This window comes from Passer montanus, unplaced genomic scaffold, assembly GCF_014805655.1.
Source record: "Passer montanus isolate IOZ18808 unplaced genomic scaffold, ASM1480565v1 scaffold37, whole genome shotgun sequence".
NCBI classification, from domain to species: domain Eukaryota; kingdom Metazoa; phylum Chordata; class Aves; order Passeriformes; family Passeridae; genus Passer; species Passer montanus.
Window position 1 is genome coordinate 8,229,843 of NW_024368485.1, and position 20,035 is coordinate 8,249,877.

Below are 20,035 nucleotides of genomic sequence, written 5' to 3' on the forward strand. Positions count from 1 at the left end.
AAATCAGATTTTTTTAGAAGGATTATGAGCCTGATCCAGGTTAGAGTGGGGCACAAATCCTGGTAGGAAAGGGAGAGGCTGGGATGGAGTGAATGCAGAACAGCAGCAGGGCAGGGTGCACCTGGCTGTGCTCAGGGCCTCAGAGGCTGCCTAGCTCTGCAAAGTGCACATTCTGTGCAAAAAGAAAAAAGAAATTCCATGTGCATCCATCTGCTTACAGCATATTCTCTCTAGTGCCTGAGGGCAGCAGCCCAAAACAATAAATCACTCCCAAAACAATAAATCAAAACCCCACACTTCCAAATTCTTTAAGGATCCTGCTTTTTAAAAAAATATTAAAATTCTAATAACATGAAAAATTTCCACCAGAAGCTCTTCTGACAGAAAATCTGTGCCAGCTGTATCAAAAACGAGCACCTGGGATGCTGTACCTCCCTTCTGGAATGCGACTGTACCTTTCCCCAGTCTGTTGTGTTTTCAGGGAAAAGTATCCCAGGAGATCTACAAACTGGGCTCCCTTTCACACTAGGAAGCTGTGCTGATGTGGCTGCCCCCTGCTTAGGATGGAAGGTGTAAAAACATATTTTCTGAAGGTGGAAATAAATCCAAAATTGGGGAAAAAATTCAACCATGGCTAATTATTTAGCCTCTTTGGTTGATTTTTATTTCTATCAGGTTTTCAATAAATGTGAAAAATCTTTTGCAGGGGTGGGGTTATGGAGAATAAATAACAACAAAACAGTAGAAGTCCCCTCTGAGTGTTCCTCCAGGGATCTCTGCAGGGGCTCTTCTCTTCAGCTTCTTTCCTTCTTAGATAAAACTTTGCTGTTGAGCAAAATACTTGAGGACAACCTTTTTTTTCCTTTGGTTCATTTTTTGCTAAATCGTGTAGTTTAAGAACAGACAAAAGACAGTGGCAGTGAGCAGCTGACCCCTCCTCAGGGGCATTCCAGGGACAGCAGTGAGTAAAGCTGAACCATTCGTGCTGGGCAGGTCCGTAGGCAGAGGCTGCTCAGGGGCACCACAAAGCCAAGAACCCTGGTGAGAAACACAAACTCTGAGCTGCTGAGCACACAGACTCTGCCAGGCTGCCGGGGTCTCAGCTCTGTTCTGTCCAGAGCGCCCATCCAGCTGTGACATTTTTGCACAGGATGATGCATGAGGAGTGTGCATCGTCTGAGATGGGCTGTGCTGCATAAAGTACATGGTGGTAACAAAATAAAACCATTCTTCAAGTCCAAAATTCCCTTTTGCCCCTTTCTTTCATACTCAGGATCAGCTGAGAGGACTTGAGTAAAACATTCTGGAGCAGTTCACCTCTGGCTGACACCAAGCACAGAAAATTTAAGCTCCAGTAGAGGATTTTTTCAGAAAGTTTGAAGTAGAATGGAAACTGGGATCACTCCACTTCTCTGTATTAGAGAAAAACAGACTTAAAGAAAATAAAAATAGGACTGCTGCAACCTTGCCTTAACAATAGCTGAGTGTTCATAAATTACTTCAGGGAAAGCAATGTCAAAATTCATGCCAGGTAACCATTCCCTGCAGCAGCTCTTTGTGAGCAATCCCTTCTTCCCTATCACAGATAATTTTCGTTTTTCAGACCCTTGGCCTCTTTAAAACTGATATTGCCATACTAATTATTCCTAATTTGGTTTCATTTAAAATTACCCCTTGATTTGTATTTTCTTATACTTTATTGAAGCACACACCAGCAGACAGGTAAGAGAGAGGTGTTATGAATTCTGTGTTCTGAATTCCTGTGTGTGCCATGTTCATTGTAGGTTTCTGTTTTCATTTACGAAGGTATGAGCATGTACTTCAAACAGTGGACTGGAAGGTGTTGTAGATTTCCCTGCTGTTTGGTGAATGAGGCACTGCAAAGGTTCTCCTGTGCCCATGTCTCTGTCAGTGGGGAGCAGACCCTGCACGAGCTGGGTGACAGGGATGTAGCACAGGACTGGATGTGAGGGGGGAGGAAGGGCCACAGAAACCTGCCCCGTGCAGGCTCACAGTCCCTGGCTGAGGGTCCCAGAGATCAGAATGGCTGGGACACCCGTTTGCCTTCTTCACCTCCTTCTGTGCCTCAGCTCTGTGATGAGGCGAGGAGCTGGAGGGCACCTGGGTTCAGTTGGCTTCCCAGGAATGTCATGGCACACGTTGCACCAGCTGCTGGGCAGCCTGGAGCAGAGGGAGGGCAGAGCTGCCTGCCTGCAGGAACCCGTGTGAATAGCAGGTTTGTGCTGGAATCCCTGCTCTGTGGGGTGGTGGGGTGCTGTGGGCCCTGAACCCTGGCAGTGGCTGCCATGCCTCCCTCTTCCCGCAGGTGTGATATCCAGTGATGGGTTCTGCAGATACCTGATGTCAGATGAAAATGCCCCCGTCTTCCTGGACCGCCTGGAGCTGTACCAAGAGATGGACCATCCCCTGGCTCACTACTTCATCAGCTCCTCTCACAATACCTATCTAACAGGCAGGCAGTTTGGGGGCAAGTCTTCAGTGGAGATGTACAGACAAGTGCTTTTGGCTGGATGCAGGTTGGAAGCAGCAGATAATCCATATTTGTGAATCTAATACTTTAAAAATACTGCATAATGTACCTTGGTGTTGATATTTTGTACAACTGAATGTGTAAATATGTTAGTGTGACAAATGGAAATACATGTGTTTGTTTAAGAATCTTATTTTTCTCACAGAAGCAATTCCAGGCAGAGGAATGTAGAAATTGATATAAGGAGAGAGTTTGTGAGAAAGTTAGCAGGAGTTTGATCTCAGAATGACAGCTGAAGAATTTCAGAGGGCTTTCTGCTCTAGAGTGGCAAAGTTTATATGTTAATGAGAATCAGGAAATTCATTATTTCCTGCTTAATTTCTTGACTTACTAGCATGAGAATAAGAAGAGTGGCTCAGTGCTGAAGACATTATTGTCCAGATGAGAATATACTGACTCACATGCCATATTTAAGGTGGTGTATCCAAAGTGATAGAAATAACACATGTACAGCCTAGAAGGAGTTGTGCAATGCCCAAAACTGATTTGCAACTTACTGCTCTGACCATCACTGCTAAAACACGTGCCAGGTAGCTCACCTGTAATAAAACACTGCATTTACTTTCCTTGGCTCACCAGGTGTGTCGAGCTGGACTGTTGGGATGGCAAAGGTGAAGACCAGGAGCCGATAATAACCCACGGGAAAGCAATGTGCACAGACATCCTTTTCAAGGTAAAAAAGCCTGGCCTGCACACCTGGCAGCCCAGCCCAGCAGAACCCAGGCAGGGCAGCCTCCCCTCACTCCTCAGTGCTGCTCCTGGGGGATGCTGACAGGGCAGGGGGCTGGCCCAGGCTTTGGGGCTCTTTGGGGGCACCACCCACCCCTGTGCTCCTGCCTTCCCACAGAGCCTGCAGGGAGCAGGCTTGCTGCTTCTGCCCACTTCTTCACAGCCTGGGGCTCTGCACCACAGAATAAATATCTTCTCTGTTGCCTGAGGGGTTCCTCAGCTGTGGAAAAGGCTGAGGATGCAGGGGTTCCTGTGGGAGTGGGAATTCCCCCCTGGTGGCTGTGGGTGAAGGTGCCATCCTGCTGCAGGTGCAGGGAGGTTGTGGGGGGCACCAAGAGCAACGTTTTTCCTCCCTCTCTCTTCATTTGCACATTTCCCTGTGTTTCTCAGCGTGGGGTGGATAATAAAAAACCCCTTTGATTATGTTTTTAATGTGATCCATTCTGACTTGTATGCTGTTGTGGCTTTTTTGCAGGATGTAATTCAAGCCATTAAGGAAACAGCATTTGTTACATCAGAGTACCCTGTCATTCTTTCATTTGAAAATCACTGCAGGTGTGTGGTGCCCATTGTTAATTTTTAAATGGTGCATTGTCTGAGAGAGTTGATGTGGTTTAAAATACTATATGATACTTGAAAACTGGGGGGGTATACAGGCATACTAAATGTCACTTAATATATACCATTAATATACTAATCAATCTTTATGTAGCTTAATAGTGGCAATATTTTTATCTATGATAAAGCTGTGAAATGTATTTGGATGTTCCATTAGCTGTGTGAGATTCAGTTATTCTACTTTTTTGGTCTTGTTAAATTCATCTATGTCAAATAATAGACTTTTATTGACAGTATAATTACAGTAAAGTAATACTTCTCAGTTGAAACAAAGTGGGCAGTATGTAATTTGGAATGTCTCCATTACTTAGCATTATTCTTTTGTGTTGAGTGCTAGTGATTTATTTTTTATATTTGAAAATTAACTGGCATAATCTTTTCCAGCAAATATCAACAGTACAAGATGTCAAAATACTGTGAAGATCTTTTTGGAGATCTCCTGTTGAAGCAGCCTCTAGAAACACATCCAGTATGTTATGTTGTGCCAGTCTGTCTATGTTTTGTATTAGTTTTATTTAAAAGAGGTGATAAACTGAGCTCATACCACCTTTAGTGCTGTTCAGTGCCAGTCCTGTGCTTTCAGAAGTGACTAGTGGTTTTGGTGGCTGTGCTCCTGGTACAAACTTGTCTTTGTGTGGTTTGTTTAATCTCTTCTGTACAGGGCTCTGGCAAGCAGCCTGGGGAAATCCCCCCTTGATGTGGGATGTAATACCAGCACCTACATAAAACACCACATGCATTGGCTTGCAGGTCATACCTCACTCCGGAATTGCCAGTCACTGGTTCAAAACAATTAATTATAACAATTAATTATAAATGGCATGGTCTCAGCTGAGGAAAAGCTGCACAATGCATGTTTCATGCTCTGGGTCAGGCCCTGCAGTCTAGGTGGCCCCACTGGTGCATTGAGGATTAAATTAGGCACCAGGAGTTGCCTGCAGTCTCAGCTGGGCTGTAGCAGGCATGCACTTCACCTTCCTGCATGGCAGGAGCTAACAGCAGACACTCCTCCACAAACACCTGGAGTGTTTGAGACTGAACCCCTCGGTACACAGCGCTTGCTGCTCCTCCTCCAGACCCTCCCTGCTCCTTAGCACAGGCTCTCTGTGTGCCAGCCATCCCCCAGAGCCTGCAGGGGCTCCCTGGTGCTCTGGGGGACCACGGCAAGGAGGACCCTGCCTCAGCTGCAGCAGCAGGGCTCCTGGCACCCCCGGAGCTGGGCTGCTCCTGCCCAGGGAGGTGGTGCAGTCCCCATCCCTGGGTGTGCTTAGCAAAGCCTGGCTGTGGCACTGGGGGCCAGGGTTTAGGTGAGGTGTTGGGGCTGGGTTGGATTCAATGGTCTTGAAGGTCTCCTCCAACCCAGTGACTCTGTGTGGATCCTGTGGAAAGTGCATCCCACAGAACTGGGTCTGCAGTGTCCCCCTGTGAGGTTCACAGCACGCTGACACGTCCCTCACAAAAAGCTCCCAGCAGCTCTGGGAAGGCTGAAACAGAGCTGGCCAAAGGCTGCCATGCCCCAGGGCCCAGTTGAGCCTCAGCTGTGTGTGCTCCTCAGCCCTCTGTGTGCTGTGTCCTTCACTGGGTGGGCTCAGGAGGCAGAGGTGGCAGGAGCAGCTCTGGGCAAGTGCCCTCGGCAGGGGCTTGCACCTCAGAACCTGGGCCGGAGGCAGGCACACCAGGAGGGACACGGCACTTGGCTGGAGCAGGCTTGGTTTGAAGTGAGAGCAAATGTTTGTGCAAAGGACATCCAGGTGTGGCCCCGTGTGGGAATGCAGCCTGGCAGAAATGAGCTCTGCAGCACTGACACCTAGTGGGGCTACAGCCAGTGTGCCCATCCAGCCTGCTCAAATCCCCTCCTGGCTGCTGGGCAGCACCCCTGCCCTCCCTCGAGGAGGTTTCCACCCATTCTCCTGAGGCTGGGTTGATATGGTGTGGGGTTTGGGGGTTTTTTTGTTTTGATGCATTTTTTTTTCTGGGTTGTTATTTGTCACCTCTGCTGCTTTTATTTGGTTTCAATTCATGGTGCTTTGTTCTTCTGGAGTGCTGCTCCTCTCTAGCTCAGATTTGGATTGAGAGATCAGAATATCTGAATAGTTCTTCTAAGAATTGCTACTATTTATGGAAACACCTGCTGCTCCTGTATCATTTAGGCTTCACTGGAAACCCCAGACTGTTGTGGTGCTGAGAGTGCCAAGTTGTGGGGTCAATCTCTGTATGGGCCATTCACTTGAGAGTTGGACTCGATGATTCTTGTGGGTCCCTTCCAACTCAGAATATTCTGTGATTATACCAGCAACTCCCTGGATAATATTCCTAGCAAGCCTGGGGTGGGGAAGATGCTAATCACCTTACCCAAATCTCTGTTTGTTAGCCTCAGTGATGCCATGGGGCTTAAATCAGAGGAGTTCATACTTTTCCTCTTTTCTGAGTAATATTTTTTCTCCTTCCCCAAACTGGAACTTGTATTAATGCTTCCTTTTGTGTGTGTGTGTGTGTGTGTGTGTGTGTGTGTGTGTGTGTGTTCTCCTTCCCCAAACTGAAACCTGTATTAATACTTCCTTGTGTGTGTGTGTGTGTGTGTGTGTGTGTCCGTGTCCCCTTTGCCTCTGGGAAATACTGAACTTGTGACCCCACTGGCAAAGCCAGTCCCCATTTCCCAGCTGAGGAGTGGGTAGATTTCCCTGCCCCAGTGCCAGTCCATTTCCACTCTCCAGGTGGGTTACTGCAGCTCCAGGGGACCATCAGAGGTGATTTATTTAGAGATGAAGTGATAACAGGCTGAGCTGTGTCCGGGGCTGTGTGAGCCGCAGCAAGGGAGGGAGGGAAGGCAGGAATTCCTCTGAGAGGGGGTGCAGGTCACATCCACGGCCCCTGCTAGGCAGCAGAGATGGGAAATGCTCAGAGCAGTGCAGCTGGGGCTGGCACAGGCTGGAGACATGAGTGCTGGCTTTTCCAGCAGCTTTGCTGAGCACAGCTTCCCCTGGGGCAGGGAAGGAGAGCAGACAGTGGCACTGCAGTCACACACCCTGGGGTGTGCCTGAGGTGGCTCTGCTCCTCCACTGCCCCTTGGTGTTGCTGCCCTAAAATCCAGATCCCAAACAGGGACAGGGAGGCCAAATGGCTGTGGTTATTATTGAGCATTGTCTTTGAATTGTTTTACAGCTTGAACAAGGGAAAGCCTTACCATCTCCCAATGACCTCAAAAGAAAGATTCTCATAAAGAATAAAAGGCTGAAACCTGAAGTAGAAAAGAGTAAGTAACGTTTGTCAAATGCTGAATAAACAAAAGTCCAGATCACTACAAACAGACTTTGTTACCAAAGTTTCCAGATTGTTTGTACTTCAGTGTTGGAAGAATAGGAGTTATATGTAAATAACATTTGGTTGCCCTTGTGTTTCATGTGAGTGCCAGTCTAGGCCTTGATATCAGCACGCTGCACAGGCACAGACAGCCCCAGAAATGTAATCCTGGACTTTTATCAGACTGCTGGTTGAGCTGAAATATGAGGCAGATAGAATCTCCTGTCAGCTCTGCTGACACTGGTCTGTTTGCATTGCTGTGTTCTTCCAGGATAAGCATGAAATGAAATGGAATTTCAAATTGCTCTTCTTGCTGTTGTTGCCAGCTGTGATATTTATCTCCTTTCAGTAACAATAATGTAGCTGTATTAGTTCCCAGTATGGCTGTAATGATAAACCCTGGTCCTTCTCCCTCCAGAGATAAGCTCCCAGACCTTGCAGTGGCTGCAGCCATACAGGGCTGTGCCCCTGTCTGGCTGAAGTGCACATGGAAACAGCTGGAAATGCCAGCACTCTGCCTCCACTGCAGGGACCAAGCCCTGAAGAGGCAGCATCTGTCTGGCCTGTGAGGAAGTGATGTGCCTGCTCCAGAGACCTGTGGGGTCCATGGGACCTTAGGGGGGATTTCTTCCCAGCAGGGGTGGTTGGACATTGGAATGGGCTGCCCAGGGAGGTGGGGGCTGCCTGTGGCACTCAGCCACTCTGGCTGACAGAGCTGGTGGTTCAGGCAGAGGCTGGATGCAGTCTCAGAGGCATTTTCCAACCTGACTGGTGCTGTGCTGCTGTGAAGTATTTTCCTTAACTTCAGTGAGCTCTGGTCACAGCCTTCACTGACCACTTTTCAGATCTTGCAGCAGTCTGGGTTTATTGGTGCTACCTACTCTGTGACATTTTATTACTCACTGAGAAGTCAGAGAACTCATTAAACAGAATGCTCTGAGGAGCAGGGAATCATTTGTGATGGTTCTCTTGTATTTCTTGTGCTACAAACTGTTCATGTCACGACTAATTTAATTTCAATTTCCATGTTAACAGAACAGCTAGATGCTCTGAAGAAGATGATGGAGGCTGGGGAAACTGCTGCTCCTGTAAATATCCTGGAGGATGACAACGAGGAGGAGATAGAAAGCGGTGAGGGTTCCCTGGAGAAGGCTCTCAGTCCCTGCCTTGGCAGATCCCTGGGCTGGGCGCTCTTACCCTCGTGCCTGTGCTCTGTGCCAGCAGCAGCAGCAGCTCTGGGCTCAGTGCAGGGCATCTGTACACACCCCAGCCTTGCCACCTCACCCCAGACCGTTTTAACTCCCATTTACTGGGCAGAAGCTGTGCTAGAGCACCAGCCCAATCAGATCTCCAGTCTCTCTGGGAGAGGGACACTAAGAAGTTATGTTCTTTGCTTTGAAAACACACACTGTCACTGTGTTTAACACTTGTGTCAGCATCCAAGGGGATTACTGCATTATACTTTATAAGGATAAAATGAGGGGTGGGAGGGTCGTTTCTTGCCTGTCCTCAGTGTAAATGTGCAGCTCTGAGACAGTGATGTGGCCAGCAGAGAAAAATACACGTATTTAGGGTGTGATCCACCCTGTCTGTTTCAAATGTGCACCTTCAGAAGATGTAAATCACTCCCACCTGCCCGTGTCTGAACCCAGGGGCTGGCCTGTGCTCTGTCACAGTGAATGTCCCAGCCTTAGCCTGCCTCCTGCTCCTCTCATTTTTTCACTTTTTTTTCCCCTTTTTAGCTTTGAGTACTGTAGGTTGTAATGGAAAATCACCTTAAAAGCAAATGAGAACAACTCCTGTAGTGGGGACACACAAGGAGCCTGACAATGCACTCAAGAAGCCTGGCCACTGGCATCTTCTTAGATCTTTATTTGAAGAGCTCTGTCATCTCTTCTTGTTATTTCCCAGGGCTACTGGCTGTTTTTTTCTTTACACCTAGGCAAAATACTGATTATTTCAAAAATACAACAAAGAAAATTTCTTTCTAACCATCTCAGGCCTTAGCTGTAATTTACTGCGCTTGGAAACAGTTAACTAACTCTTAGAAATACCCTAGATTTTATTCCTGTTTTTAAAAAATGCCAAACCCAAACCTGTGAATTCAACTGTCATTTGTTTCATGCCTTGCAAAGAAAACTGCAAGGGTTAACTGCACTTGGAAACAGTTAATTAACTGTTAGAAATCTAATACCCTGGATTTTATTCCTGTTTTTTAAAATGCCAAACTCAAACCTGTGAATTCAACTGTCATTTGTTTCATGCCTTGCAAAGAAAACTGCAAGGGTTTTTGCACTGATCCTCTTTGTTTTCTGTGCAGCTGACCAGGAAGAGGAAGCTCATCCTGAGTACAAGTTTGGAAGTGACCTTACTGTAGATGATTACAGTCAAAAAGAAGCTGTTGCCATCAGTGTCAAAAAGGTGGGATTGCTTCTTTCATATGTGCTGTTATGCAGACAACTTTCCATGGAGGTTGCCAAAGGCACTCTGCTTTGTGCAAACATCAGAGCACTTGTCACAAGATTCAAACCTGAGATCTTCACCAGGTGCCCCTTACCTTCAGGTTCATGAGAACACAGAGCCAAAAATACTGTCCCCTGGTTCAGGTAGGATAGTGGGATATGTGCTTATTGAGGAAACAGAATCAGGCTGTAGGGAACAGTACACAGGTGGAGGGTTCTGTCAGAAATCCTAATCAAAGGCAGCAAGCAGTTTCCTGCTCCAGCCTCTGGTGTTTCACTTTGCATCTCAGGTGCAGAATCCTCACAAGAGGTGGAACATGAGCTTCCTTGCTCAGCATTGTGTTTGCAGGGCTGCACTCTGTGTTTCAGTGCAGGGTTTTCCTGCACCATGTTTCATGGCTAGCCCTTGGGGTGGGTTCTTCTCTTCCTTTGCTTCAGCCAAGGCAAAGCAGGACAATAATCCCAGTAATTACTGGGGGTGTGGCAGGGGGCTCCATCAGGCACCAGCTGCAGACAGGGAGAAGGTTCTCTTGATTCCACCCATAGCTGACCATTGCAGTTATCAGTAACTTGAGCATGAGTTGATGCTAATTAGACACAGGGTAATTGAGCTCAGAACAAGCTGCTCTGGCTCTGGAGGCATTAGTGCTGCTTGCCAAGAGAAGAGCCCACACGTGAGGGCCAAGGTACCTTAGCAGATTGTGTTCCTCTGCCACTCAAGTGTTCTGGCCACTTCTTCCCTCCTCCGTGGTTTCCTTTGGCTCTTTCTGCAGACAGCAGGGCAGGAGTGGAGAATAGCAGTGTGTGCAGCAGTAGCAGAGCCATCAGATCGCGTGGTTTCCTCTGGCTCTTTCTGCAGACAGCGGTGTGGAGTGGAGAATAGCAGTGTGTGCAGCAGTAGCAGAGCCATCAGATCTGCCTTCTGGCTGTCTTCAGTCACCAGCTTTGCTTCCTCAGGACTTGTATGGATCCTCCCACTGAAGTATCACTTCACTTCTTTGCATTTCCAAGTCACTGGTCCTTAACTACCTGAATGGTTTGGGCTGGTTTGGTTGGATAGGTTTTGTTGTTGTTGTTGGTATTATTTTGAGGATTTTTGTTTGTTTGTTTCCAGATTATTTGCTCATCCTCAGCACACGTCCTTGGTAACTTCTCTGCTTCTTTGCTGATCACTGAGTTGATCTTTATTCTGCAGGAATGCACATTCAGTGCCAGGACAATATTTATCTGAGATTCTCAGTACTGGTAGCTTTTAACTGAAGGCAGACACCAGATTGCTGCATTGCAAATAACATCTTGGGACAGGCCTTCTCCAATGTGGACATTCAAGCACAGCTTACAGCACTCTGAACCCTCAGTTTTCAGAGCCTGGCAGTTTGCACATCCAGCTCAGATGATCTTTATTGTGGTATCTTTATCTGGGTGTGTTATTCTTTCATTCTTCCCTGAGGCTTCCTGTCCCCAGCATCTAGTGATAGCTCTGGTTTAGGCTTAACTGTCTGGCATCCTTCATCCTATTCCCATGGCTGAGTGTCAGATCTTGTGTACCCAAATTTGGAATGGACTACAAAGTTTTGAAAGTGTATGGAACAGATGATCCTTACAGGAAGGTGGAAAAGGGTTTACTTTTTGCTAAATGTATTAGTTTTTTGAGGATTTTTTCTCGTTGCTGTGAGTGTTTCCTATTGCTTTTTCTTTGGGTAATGTATATATATTTTTTTTCCCTCAGGCTGTTGAAGATTCTGAACAAGAAAACAATAAAAAGGTGACACAGGATGTAATGTAGTTAATTTTATTGCTTTATATATAACATGCATATTACTTACCATGCATTCTCAGTGGATTAACAATTTTATGCTCAGTTTTCACCACACCTATTTTGGAAAGTGACTCTACCTCCTTTTGTCCTCTAGGGCCTCTTCTGCTGTGCTTTTATACTGGGGTCAGGGCTGTCAGAAATTCTGGGCACAGGCAGGAGTGCATGACCTTTGCCTGCTTAGAAGCATCTGATGTCATGCACTGGGAAACCTGTCTCTGAGTGCTGCTGAGATGTAACATCCCTGCTTGGTTTGTCCCTCTGCCCTTACCCTGACTGCACTTTGTTTTCCTCTCTCTTTCTTCCTTTTGCTTTCCCTCGGGACTTCTGCATTTATCTTCTCCCAGGAATCCCTTCTGTAAGACTCTTCCCACCTCTTTCCACTCTCCTCCTGCTCTTCTCTCATTCGAGCTGCTCCTGTTCATAACCACACTTTGTTTCAGTCTGTGTTGTTTTCTGAGTGAGTTCTACTTCTTTTCTTGAGGGGTGGGGAGGTGTAAATGCCATGGAGATCAACTTTCCCCCTTGTCTTCTCTATCCCCTTCAAAGCTGGAGTGCTGCTGTAACCATTCCTTTGTTTCTGCAGACTTTAGGACACATTCCATCCTTGCCCCTCTCTTAACTCATGCTTTTACAGTTGTGAACAGTGCAGAGTACAGCCCTACTCTAACAATTAGGGGAATAAGATAAAACCAATGGCTGGGACATGGTCTTTGAGCCAAGTGTCACGGGTGCAGTCCCAGAGCTGTGCCTGCAGGGTGCCAGTGCCAGGGCACTGAGGATCACAATCCCTTTGGCTCCCTTTTCCCTGGGGCTCCTTTGGTTGGAGGTGTGGATGGATCAAGACTGGTCAATATGATTAGCTGTTCTGAGCAGTCACCAGCAGGCATTTTAAAGAGCCCTGGGGTTTAGGAGGTGGGTGGTCAGTTCTTCCTGAGTTAATGGCCTTTCAAAAGTTAAGACACGGAAAAGAACTGGTTTCATTCAGGAAATTTGGCCTGAATTTGACCTAAGCTCTCTTAACAGCTATTGACCTAGTAACGAAAGAAACCCAAAACCCCCAAAAGCCCTGTTTTCTACTAACACAGGGTTGTGCTGTGGGCATATCTTGGGATCAGATCTGTGAAACCTCAATATGCACATTTCTGAAAAGCAGTTGGCTTGAGCCCTGATGAGCAGCATTAAAATATGGTGTCAGTTTGATTTCACGGGCTGCTGGAAGTTCAGTTCAGTGCAAAATGCACGTACAACAGTGTGTACCTGGACTCATTCTGCTAGCTCAGTCACTCTGTGCAGTCACAAAATCGTGTTCCTTGTGACTATAATCATCTCATAGCAAGGCATGAGTGGTTGCAGTTCACGTGGTTTCATTCTTTGGGGTGTCTGCACTGCCTGGCAGGCAGAGGTGCCATCGTTCTGGGGAGTGGGTTCACTTCTCCTTTGCTCTCCCACCTGAGGGAGTAAATGAGCTGCAGCAGTGTGGGTTCTGTCACCTGCATTTCCCAGAAAGGCTGGTAGAGCTTCCTCCTCCTGGCTGTTTCCTGAGTCCGTGGTGAGGGAGAGCTTCTGCCAAACTGAGCTGCAGTCTGAGTGTTTGAATACACTTTGTGCTTCCCAGCAGGAGGTCACTGTCAGCCTACAGGCAGATTGTTTGGTAGGAGAGCAACCAGAAATGCATGTGTGGGAAAAACATGATGAATTTGCAGAGATTGCTTAGCTTGACGGAGATATTTTTTTCTTTTTTTTCATTTCAGTGAAAATAATGTGTTTCAAACTGGTTTAGGGACAGACAAATACTGGACAGGGAAGGCCAAGTAAGAAGGGCCTCCTGATGTGGGTTCCTAGCAGATGAGGTACTTGTAGAAAACTCTAAGTTCGGGTATAAATCAAGTGCATATTATATAGGTGATAGAGACAGGTTTTTACCAGTTGAAGTGGGTAAGAATAGGAGCTTGGTACTGTGTCTCTTGTCAGTCTTGTGACATCTGTCCAGTGAAGGCTGTGGCTCCTACGTTTTGGTTTGCTTCTGTTAATTAAGATTAAAAGTGGAACCCGTTTGTGTTTTGGTGGTGAGGAACTTCTGCCGAGTGCCAAGTACACACAGTTTCTATCAGAAAATGCATATTAAATCACAGTTTTTGGAATTTATTTGACAAAGATGGATCATTATCTCCCAGCATTGTTCAGGCTGTTGGAATATTTATCTTTTATCCCAGTGTTATCCTACTAACTTCATGTAATATTTAGCCACTGCTTAGGAGCTTTTCTGTCATCAGCCCTCTTGCATGCATCCTGTAACACTGAGAGTCTTATATCAGCAAGAAAATAAATTGTGACTTGTGGCACTAAACCTCCACTTTTCTTGTATTAATGTGCACTGTCTTTAACCTTCTGCAGATTTGGGTATGATTTTGTCCCACCTTTGCAAAACCCAGCAGCAGTGTTTGCATGCAGAAATGGTGATTGTTCTTTTTAATGTGTTTCCAGGGTTTAGTAACTGTGGAAGATGAGCAAGCGTGGATGGCATCTTACAAATATGTAGGTGCCACAACCAATATACATCCATATTTATCAACAATGGTCAACTATGCTCAGCCTGTAAAATTTCAAGGTTTCGATGTAGCAGAAGGTAACATTAAAGGTTGAATGAAATACAAGTATTTGCTTAACCTAGCTAGTTTTTTAATCTCTACATTGCCTGAATTTAGAAATAAAGGCATAAGATTTTTCTAGTTTAATGACCATCATCAGTGTGTTTGTAGACCTGTTTCCCTGGATGTGAAGTTAGCATGTTATTCCATTAGTCATCCACACGGAGTCAGTAAATTACTGGGAGAATAGGAAGCTGTTGAGGCTGGTTCTATTCCTTGGGCCTTTCCAGTTCTTTTGAAATGCTTTTTTTTAGTTCATCTCTCTGCAGTAAGGTGAGCACAGCTGTCACAGTGGGCAGCAGTGAGCTGATACTGCACACCAGACAATTTATCATGTTGGTTTGCCTTATCTACCACACAATGCAGGCTCTGAATATCAATGTTGTCCTAAACAAGAAAGGAAAATGTTGTTGATTTCCCAAGGAGAGAAACAGAGAAGCGAGTCAGAAATACTGTGAAATTTCTCATCACTGTAATTTGATTCTATGAAATTTCTTATCACTGTAATTTGATTCTATGAGTAATAGATAATGGGGAAAGAGACCAAACCCTGCTGTGTCCTGCTGTTACAGTGCATGATTTTGAGTTGTGATTTGTCATTACAGAAGTGTTTTAAAACATCTTGTCTTTTCTTTCTAGAACGTAATATTCACCATAACATGTCCTCTTTCAACGAATCTGTCGGACTGGGCTATTTGAAGACTCATGCCATTGAGTTTGTGAAGTATCCTTTCACTCCTCATCCCATTTCCCACCAGTCCTAAAACAAACCAGTGCACCTTTTTAGATTCAGTGTTGCATGTCTGCAAGGGGAAGGGGAGTATTTCTCCTACCTCATGCGAGGGGAAATAGTGAGATTTGAATTCAGATTTGAAGTGAGATTTGAAAGACTCATGCCATTGAGTTTGTGAAGTATCCTGTCACCTCCTCATGCCACTTTCCTACCAGTCCTAAAACAAATCAGTGCACCTGTTTAGATTTAGTGTTGCATGTCTGCAAAGGAGAAGGGGAAGTACCCCAAGAAGGAGAAATAATGAGAATAACAGAAGAGGAGTGTTTTGGTACTGAAATGCTGAAGGTAGCAGGACACGCCTCTGCATCCCTGATGCTTTTATTTGATTTTCCTTGATGAATTCTGCAGTTACAACAAGAGACAGATGAGTCGGATATACCCAAAGGGAGGCCGTGTGGATTCCAGTAATTACATGCCTCAGATTTTCTGGAACGCTGGCTGCCAGATGGTCTCACTGAACTATCAGACCCCAGGTAGGCAGCAAGGAGCAGTGACCCTCACTCCTAAAGAATGGCTTGGGCAGTGCTCTCAGACAGCTGCCATGGGTTTGCTGCTGGCATTTCTGGAGGCAACGACATATGGCTGAATAATGCAGCGGGGTGGGATCAGGGAGGCATGAGACAAGGAGCCATAAAAACAGCCATGCACACAAGGAAAATCCAGTCCTCTTTTGTGGAAAAATAATGGAGTACTGCATCTTCCCACAGAAATGGTTTTATTAATAAAAAGTGTTAATTACAGGGAAATCAGTGCTTTCACAAAACACAGCTCTGGCACAGTTGGGTGCATGTCTGCAAAGCAAAGATGGAGTGCCCTGATTAAGATGGTAAAAAGTAATGACTGTGTGACAAATGCATTTCTAGACCAGTTGTTGTGAAGTGCTAGGAGTCATGTGCTCAGGTCTGAGATCCCAGCTGAGAGAATGATGCCAGGGAATGGGAATGCCTCTCCACAGGGTGGTCTGAGAGGAGATGTACTGTTCCTGTTCAGTGAAGGCGTGAGTATAGCAGGGAGGCTTGCTTTCTGTCATTTTGATTGGTTTTTTTAATTCATCTAGTAATGTCTTCAGTGAGCTATATAACAGACCCATTTCCCATTGCCTTTTTGTGGCTGTGGCAGTGCTTTTGTGCTCACTCCCCCTTCCCTGAACAGTCTTTGGTACAGCAGACACTCCTCTTGGTCATCCCCTGAGTTCTGTCCTGCAAAGCTGTGCCCAGGTTCAGCAGCTGAGGAAGAGGAGAAGGGATACCCTGGAATGTGCTGCTTGCAGAGCACTGCAGTGGACATGCCAGGGAGGCTGGAGCAGAAACACAAGGCTCACTGTGCTCCCAGCACTGCCTCTGCCCCCTGCCTGTCACTGCCAACCCCTTTGTATTGCACATTAACTGCAGTAGTTGTCTAAGTGAAGTGAACAGCTTGCCTGTGGTCCTCTTCTGTGATCCAGCTGTGCTGGCAAGATGAAGATGATTGAGGAAATAAACATTACAGCTGCCCAGTAACTCCAGTAATAACTGGGAGGGACATAAGGCAGTCTTGTATTTTGTATATCAGAGCACCAACAGAACAGATTTTGTTGCCTTTGAAGGTACAGTCAGCTGGGCAAGAGAAAAACCTGGTTTGTTGCTAAGCCAGGAGATTGTATTCTTGTGTAAGTAGAAAGCTGCAGGAAAACATTTCATTTTTTACCAAGTTCTGGAGAGGGTTGGATGAGAGGGAGGTTGTTACACGTCCATGGTATGTCTTCCCTTGCAAGTGCTCTAACAGTGCACTCACTAAAGCTCACAAGCTTTTAAACTGAGCAGTGCTGCTGTGATCTTTGTGGTTTCTTTCCGTGGCATTTTATTCAACTAAGTCCACAGCAAGCCAGTGGGACATGCCCCTCACCTTCCTCAGACAGGAGGCTGCAGGCAGCTTCAGAGGTGGTGGTTGTGTGGAACACATCCTCCAGGCAAGTCTCCTCTGGTGTTCCCATGCTGAGGTTATTTGCACTGTTAAAGCTCCTGCATCCTCTGTCATTCAAAGTGAGCTGCAGAAATGTGGACACCTGCACTGTAGGTACCAAAAGTTAGATGATGGAAATCCCATCCCAGGCACTTGGCATGTCCACAGTTGTTACTTCCCTGCCTGCCAAGTGTGTTTGAATTCAGGGAAAAGACTTTTTCCTAAGCACAGCATGGACTTCATCCTTCTTGGTAAAGCTGTTACTCCTGTGAAAAAATAGAAGTTTTCCTGTTGCTTCCTTTTAGTTCTTAGATGTGGGTTTTATATGCATTAAATTAAATTTTTATTTAAACTTATTATTCTGGAAAAACAGTCTTACTTTCTGATCTAGTTCATGATCTGCATTATTCAGCAGGAAAGTGAGTAAATTCTCTCTCTTGGCAGATTTAGCAATGCAGCTGAATCAAGGAAAATTTGAGTACAATGGATCGTGCGGGTGAGTGATATCATTTAAACTGTTGTCACTGTGCATCAGTCCTTTACTAAGGTTTTAATAAGATTTTGTCACTGTTAATTATGTGCTACAAAAGGAAAATGGGATGCTAGGTGTAGAGTAGAAATCAGCAGAGTTCAGGGAGAATTATCCCCCAAAAGGAGGTATTCTAATGAATATGCCTTTAATTATGCCCAGTTTTTAAATGAGATCCAAGAGGCATTGTGTTCATATTATGAAGATCATGAATACTGTACACAGTTATTCAAATCCATCTCCACCTGCTGCTCTCAGCCTTTCTTTGAAGATGTGCCTCAGAATGGAGATTCATTGCACAGTTCACAGAATTGTCAAAGTTACTTGGACAAGTGGAATCTCAATAGACAGGGAACTTATTTTTAATCTGTGCACTCTTAATTGGAGCACAGATTTCACAGAGAATCTTGAAGTGTTTCATCTAAGTTCTTGCTCATGATTTTTGCACGACAAAGGATGTCCAAGGGATGCTGATAGATTTTTCTCAAATTCTGAGCATAGGCCTTAATAGGATAGACTGATCATTAGGAGCAGGAGAAAAGGAGAAGTTTAATGAATCTCAGGAAATGACAGTCCAGAAACACATCAGAATCTGCAAACTCTTCCTGGGAAGGAACTACTCTTTTACTGCTCTTACTCAGAAGGAGAGTCTGGGTAGATGGAGCTGGGTAAAATTGCTCATTTGCAGAATGGGCACAGAGTGCTTGGCCACCCCCTGCCTCTATTGCAGCTCTGAGCACTCCAGAGGAGGCTCTGGGCTTTGACAAAGCTGCACTCTGGAATTTCAGTCAGAACAAAAGAATAGAAGAAAACCAAAGCTTTCCTGTGGCAGAGTTGGGTTCCTTTCTGGCTGGACCCAGCTTAGTAAATGAGTACCTGCTTACTTTGCCAAATTCTCTGAAGGACAGGCAAAATTATCAACTGAATTCCTGGGCTCTTACATCAGTGTTTTGATAACATAATGGTAATGCGTGGTAATGTTTTGATATGCATTATAAATGTGGTGGTCTTTCAGTCACAGAAGGGAAATGAAAAACTGAGCATTTCCTTCTGCCTGTACTCCTCTTTTCTCAGATTTGCAGCTTTCATGCAGATCAAACAAGGTCATTTCAGCATTTTTATTGCAGCAGGCTGAAAGCAGAGGCTAAGGATAGTTAGTTCCTTTCTGCCCCAACCTGCTTTAAATTAACAAAACATTAAGAAATCACTTTTCTAATGGAAGAAAAATGAGTAATATTACTTTCAAACAGAAGCAAAGTTATTTAAAAATGGGTGAAAACACTGACATTCTTTCCACTGGAATTTTTCTAGCATTTTTTAATCCCTGGATTCTGTCTAGGCCTTTATCATATTGTGTACCAGTGATTCACAAGAGAGACCAAGGGTGGATAAAAATTCTTCTTCCAGCAGTTTTGTCTGTCAGGGTTGCAGAACTAGCAAGATTTTTCTGCTTGCACATTTTCTTCCATCAGTGGAAGAGAATGTCTGTAATGTGCAGCCTTTCTGCAGTGATCAGCTGCTGTTTCATTTTGGTGTCAGAATCCTTGGGTTTTGGTGCACAAAGCACAAATTGGCTTCATTGATATGTTGCTGCAGTGTGAGGTCCTCAGGGAGGCATTGTGAGTGTTATTGTGGTGGTACCTTTCACGCTGCTATAATTAACAATCTGTCAGCACTGACATTATCAGTTGTTTCCCCCAAGGTTCATAACCACAATGAAAAAATCAGCTTCAAGCTGAAATTTAGTGTATGAGTCTTGAACGGTAAGGAACTGCCTCATCTGGAAAAATAAAATTGAAAAATCCCTCTGTGCTTTCCCAAAGTGTTAAAGAATTCAAACAAATGAGAGCATCTGTGTTTTATTACATGGTAACTCCCTGTATTTTCTAACTGTATTATTCACTTGCTTTGGAATGTCCTTGATTATATTATATTTATTTTTATCTTAAAATCCCGGATTGATTTCATCTCTCAGTAGCTGGTAATTCAAAATGAAAATTAGTGTTTGTCTGTGCTCCAGACAACCGTGATACTTTCTGTTACTTCCTCACTCTTGCAGCTGGAATGAGCCTGTGTTTTACACTGCTGTAGAGAGCTCGTTGTTTAAAGGCAGAACATCCATTTCATATGCATTTAATACCACTTTAATTTCCAATCAGGAATAATTTCTCTCTTTTCCCCTTGCAATAAGGTACCTACTGAAGCCAGATTTCATGCGGCGACCAGACAGGACGTTTGACCCGTTCTCTGAAACTCCTGTAGATGGTGTCATTGCTGCAACGTGCTCTGTGCAGGTAAAACAGCAGCAGGCAGCTGGCATCACACCCAGAAGCACATTTAGGATCACCAGAGGCAGGATATATGCACTAAATGTGCTTGGCCTGGGCAGATTTCAGCAAATTGGTTCTTTTTTTTTTTTTTCTTTTTTAATATTGCTGGCTAAGATGCCTTTGTTTCCTTGATCTGAGTGGAGTGTGATGGAATTGGAAATGATGTGTTACAAACATTGTGGTGTTCTGACAGCCTTGGTGGTCTTTTTGAAATCCACGAGCCCACAGAAACAGATAAAGGAGTGAAGTTCCTTCCCAAGCACAGTATGAAACTGCACAGCATCACTTGTCCCCGCAGGGCAGGGGGGAGTCTGG

General features: G+C 45.2%; 1 protein-coding gene across 9 annotated transcripts in view; it reads left to right on the forward strand.

The window, feature by feature from the left end:
- PLCB4 (phospholipase C beta 4) overlaps positions 1 to 20,035 on the forward strand; it is a 186,450-nt gene that overhangs the window by 128,649 nt on the left and 37,766 nt on the right. For 8 of the 9 annotated variants that reach the window (XM_039716986.1, XM_039716991.1, XM_039716983.1 and 5 more), the window contains 13 exons: positions 2,327 to 2,537; positions 3,131 to 3,224; positions 3,756 to 3,835; positions 4,283 to 4,367; positions 7,061 to 7,151; positions 8,234 to 8,329; positions 9,519 to 9,619; positions 11,390 to 11,425; positions 13,964 to 14,105; positions 14,767 to 14,851; positions 15,269 to 15,393; positions 17,306 to 17,357; positions 19,582 to 19,684. In XM_039716986.1, the coding sequence (XP_039572920.1) occupies positions 2,327 to 2,537; positions 3,131 to 3,224; positions 3,756 to 3,835; positions 4,283 to 4,367; positions 7,061 to 7,151; positions 8,234 to 8,329; positions 9,519 to 9,619; positions 11,390 to 11,425; positions 13,964 to 14,105; positions 14,767 to 14,851; positions 15,269 to 15,393; positions 17,306 to 17,357; positions 19,582 to 19,684 (1,301 nt within the window). The remainder of the gene's footprint in view (positions 1 to 2,326; positions 2,538 to 3,130; positions 3,225 to 3,755; positions 3,836 to 4,282; positions 4,368 to 7,060; positions 7,152 to 8,233; positions 8,330 to 9,518; positions 9,620 to 11,389; positions 11,426 to 13,963; positions 14,106 to 14,766; positions 14,852 to 15,268; positions 15,394 to 17,305; positions 17,358 to 19,581; positions 19,685 to 20,035) is intronic. The other variant, XM_039716990.1, reaches the window with a different exon arrangement.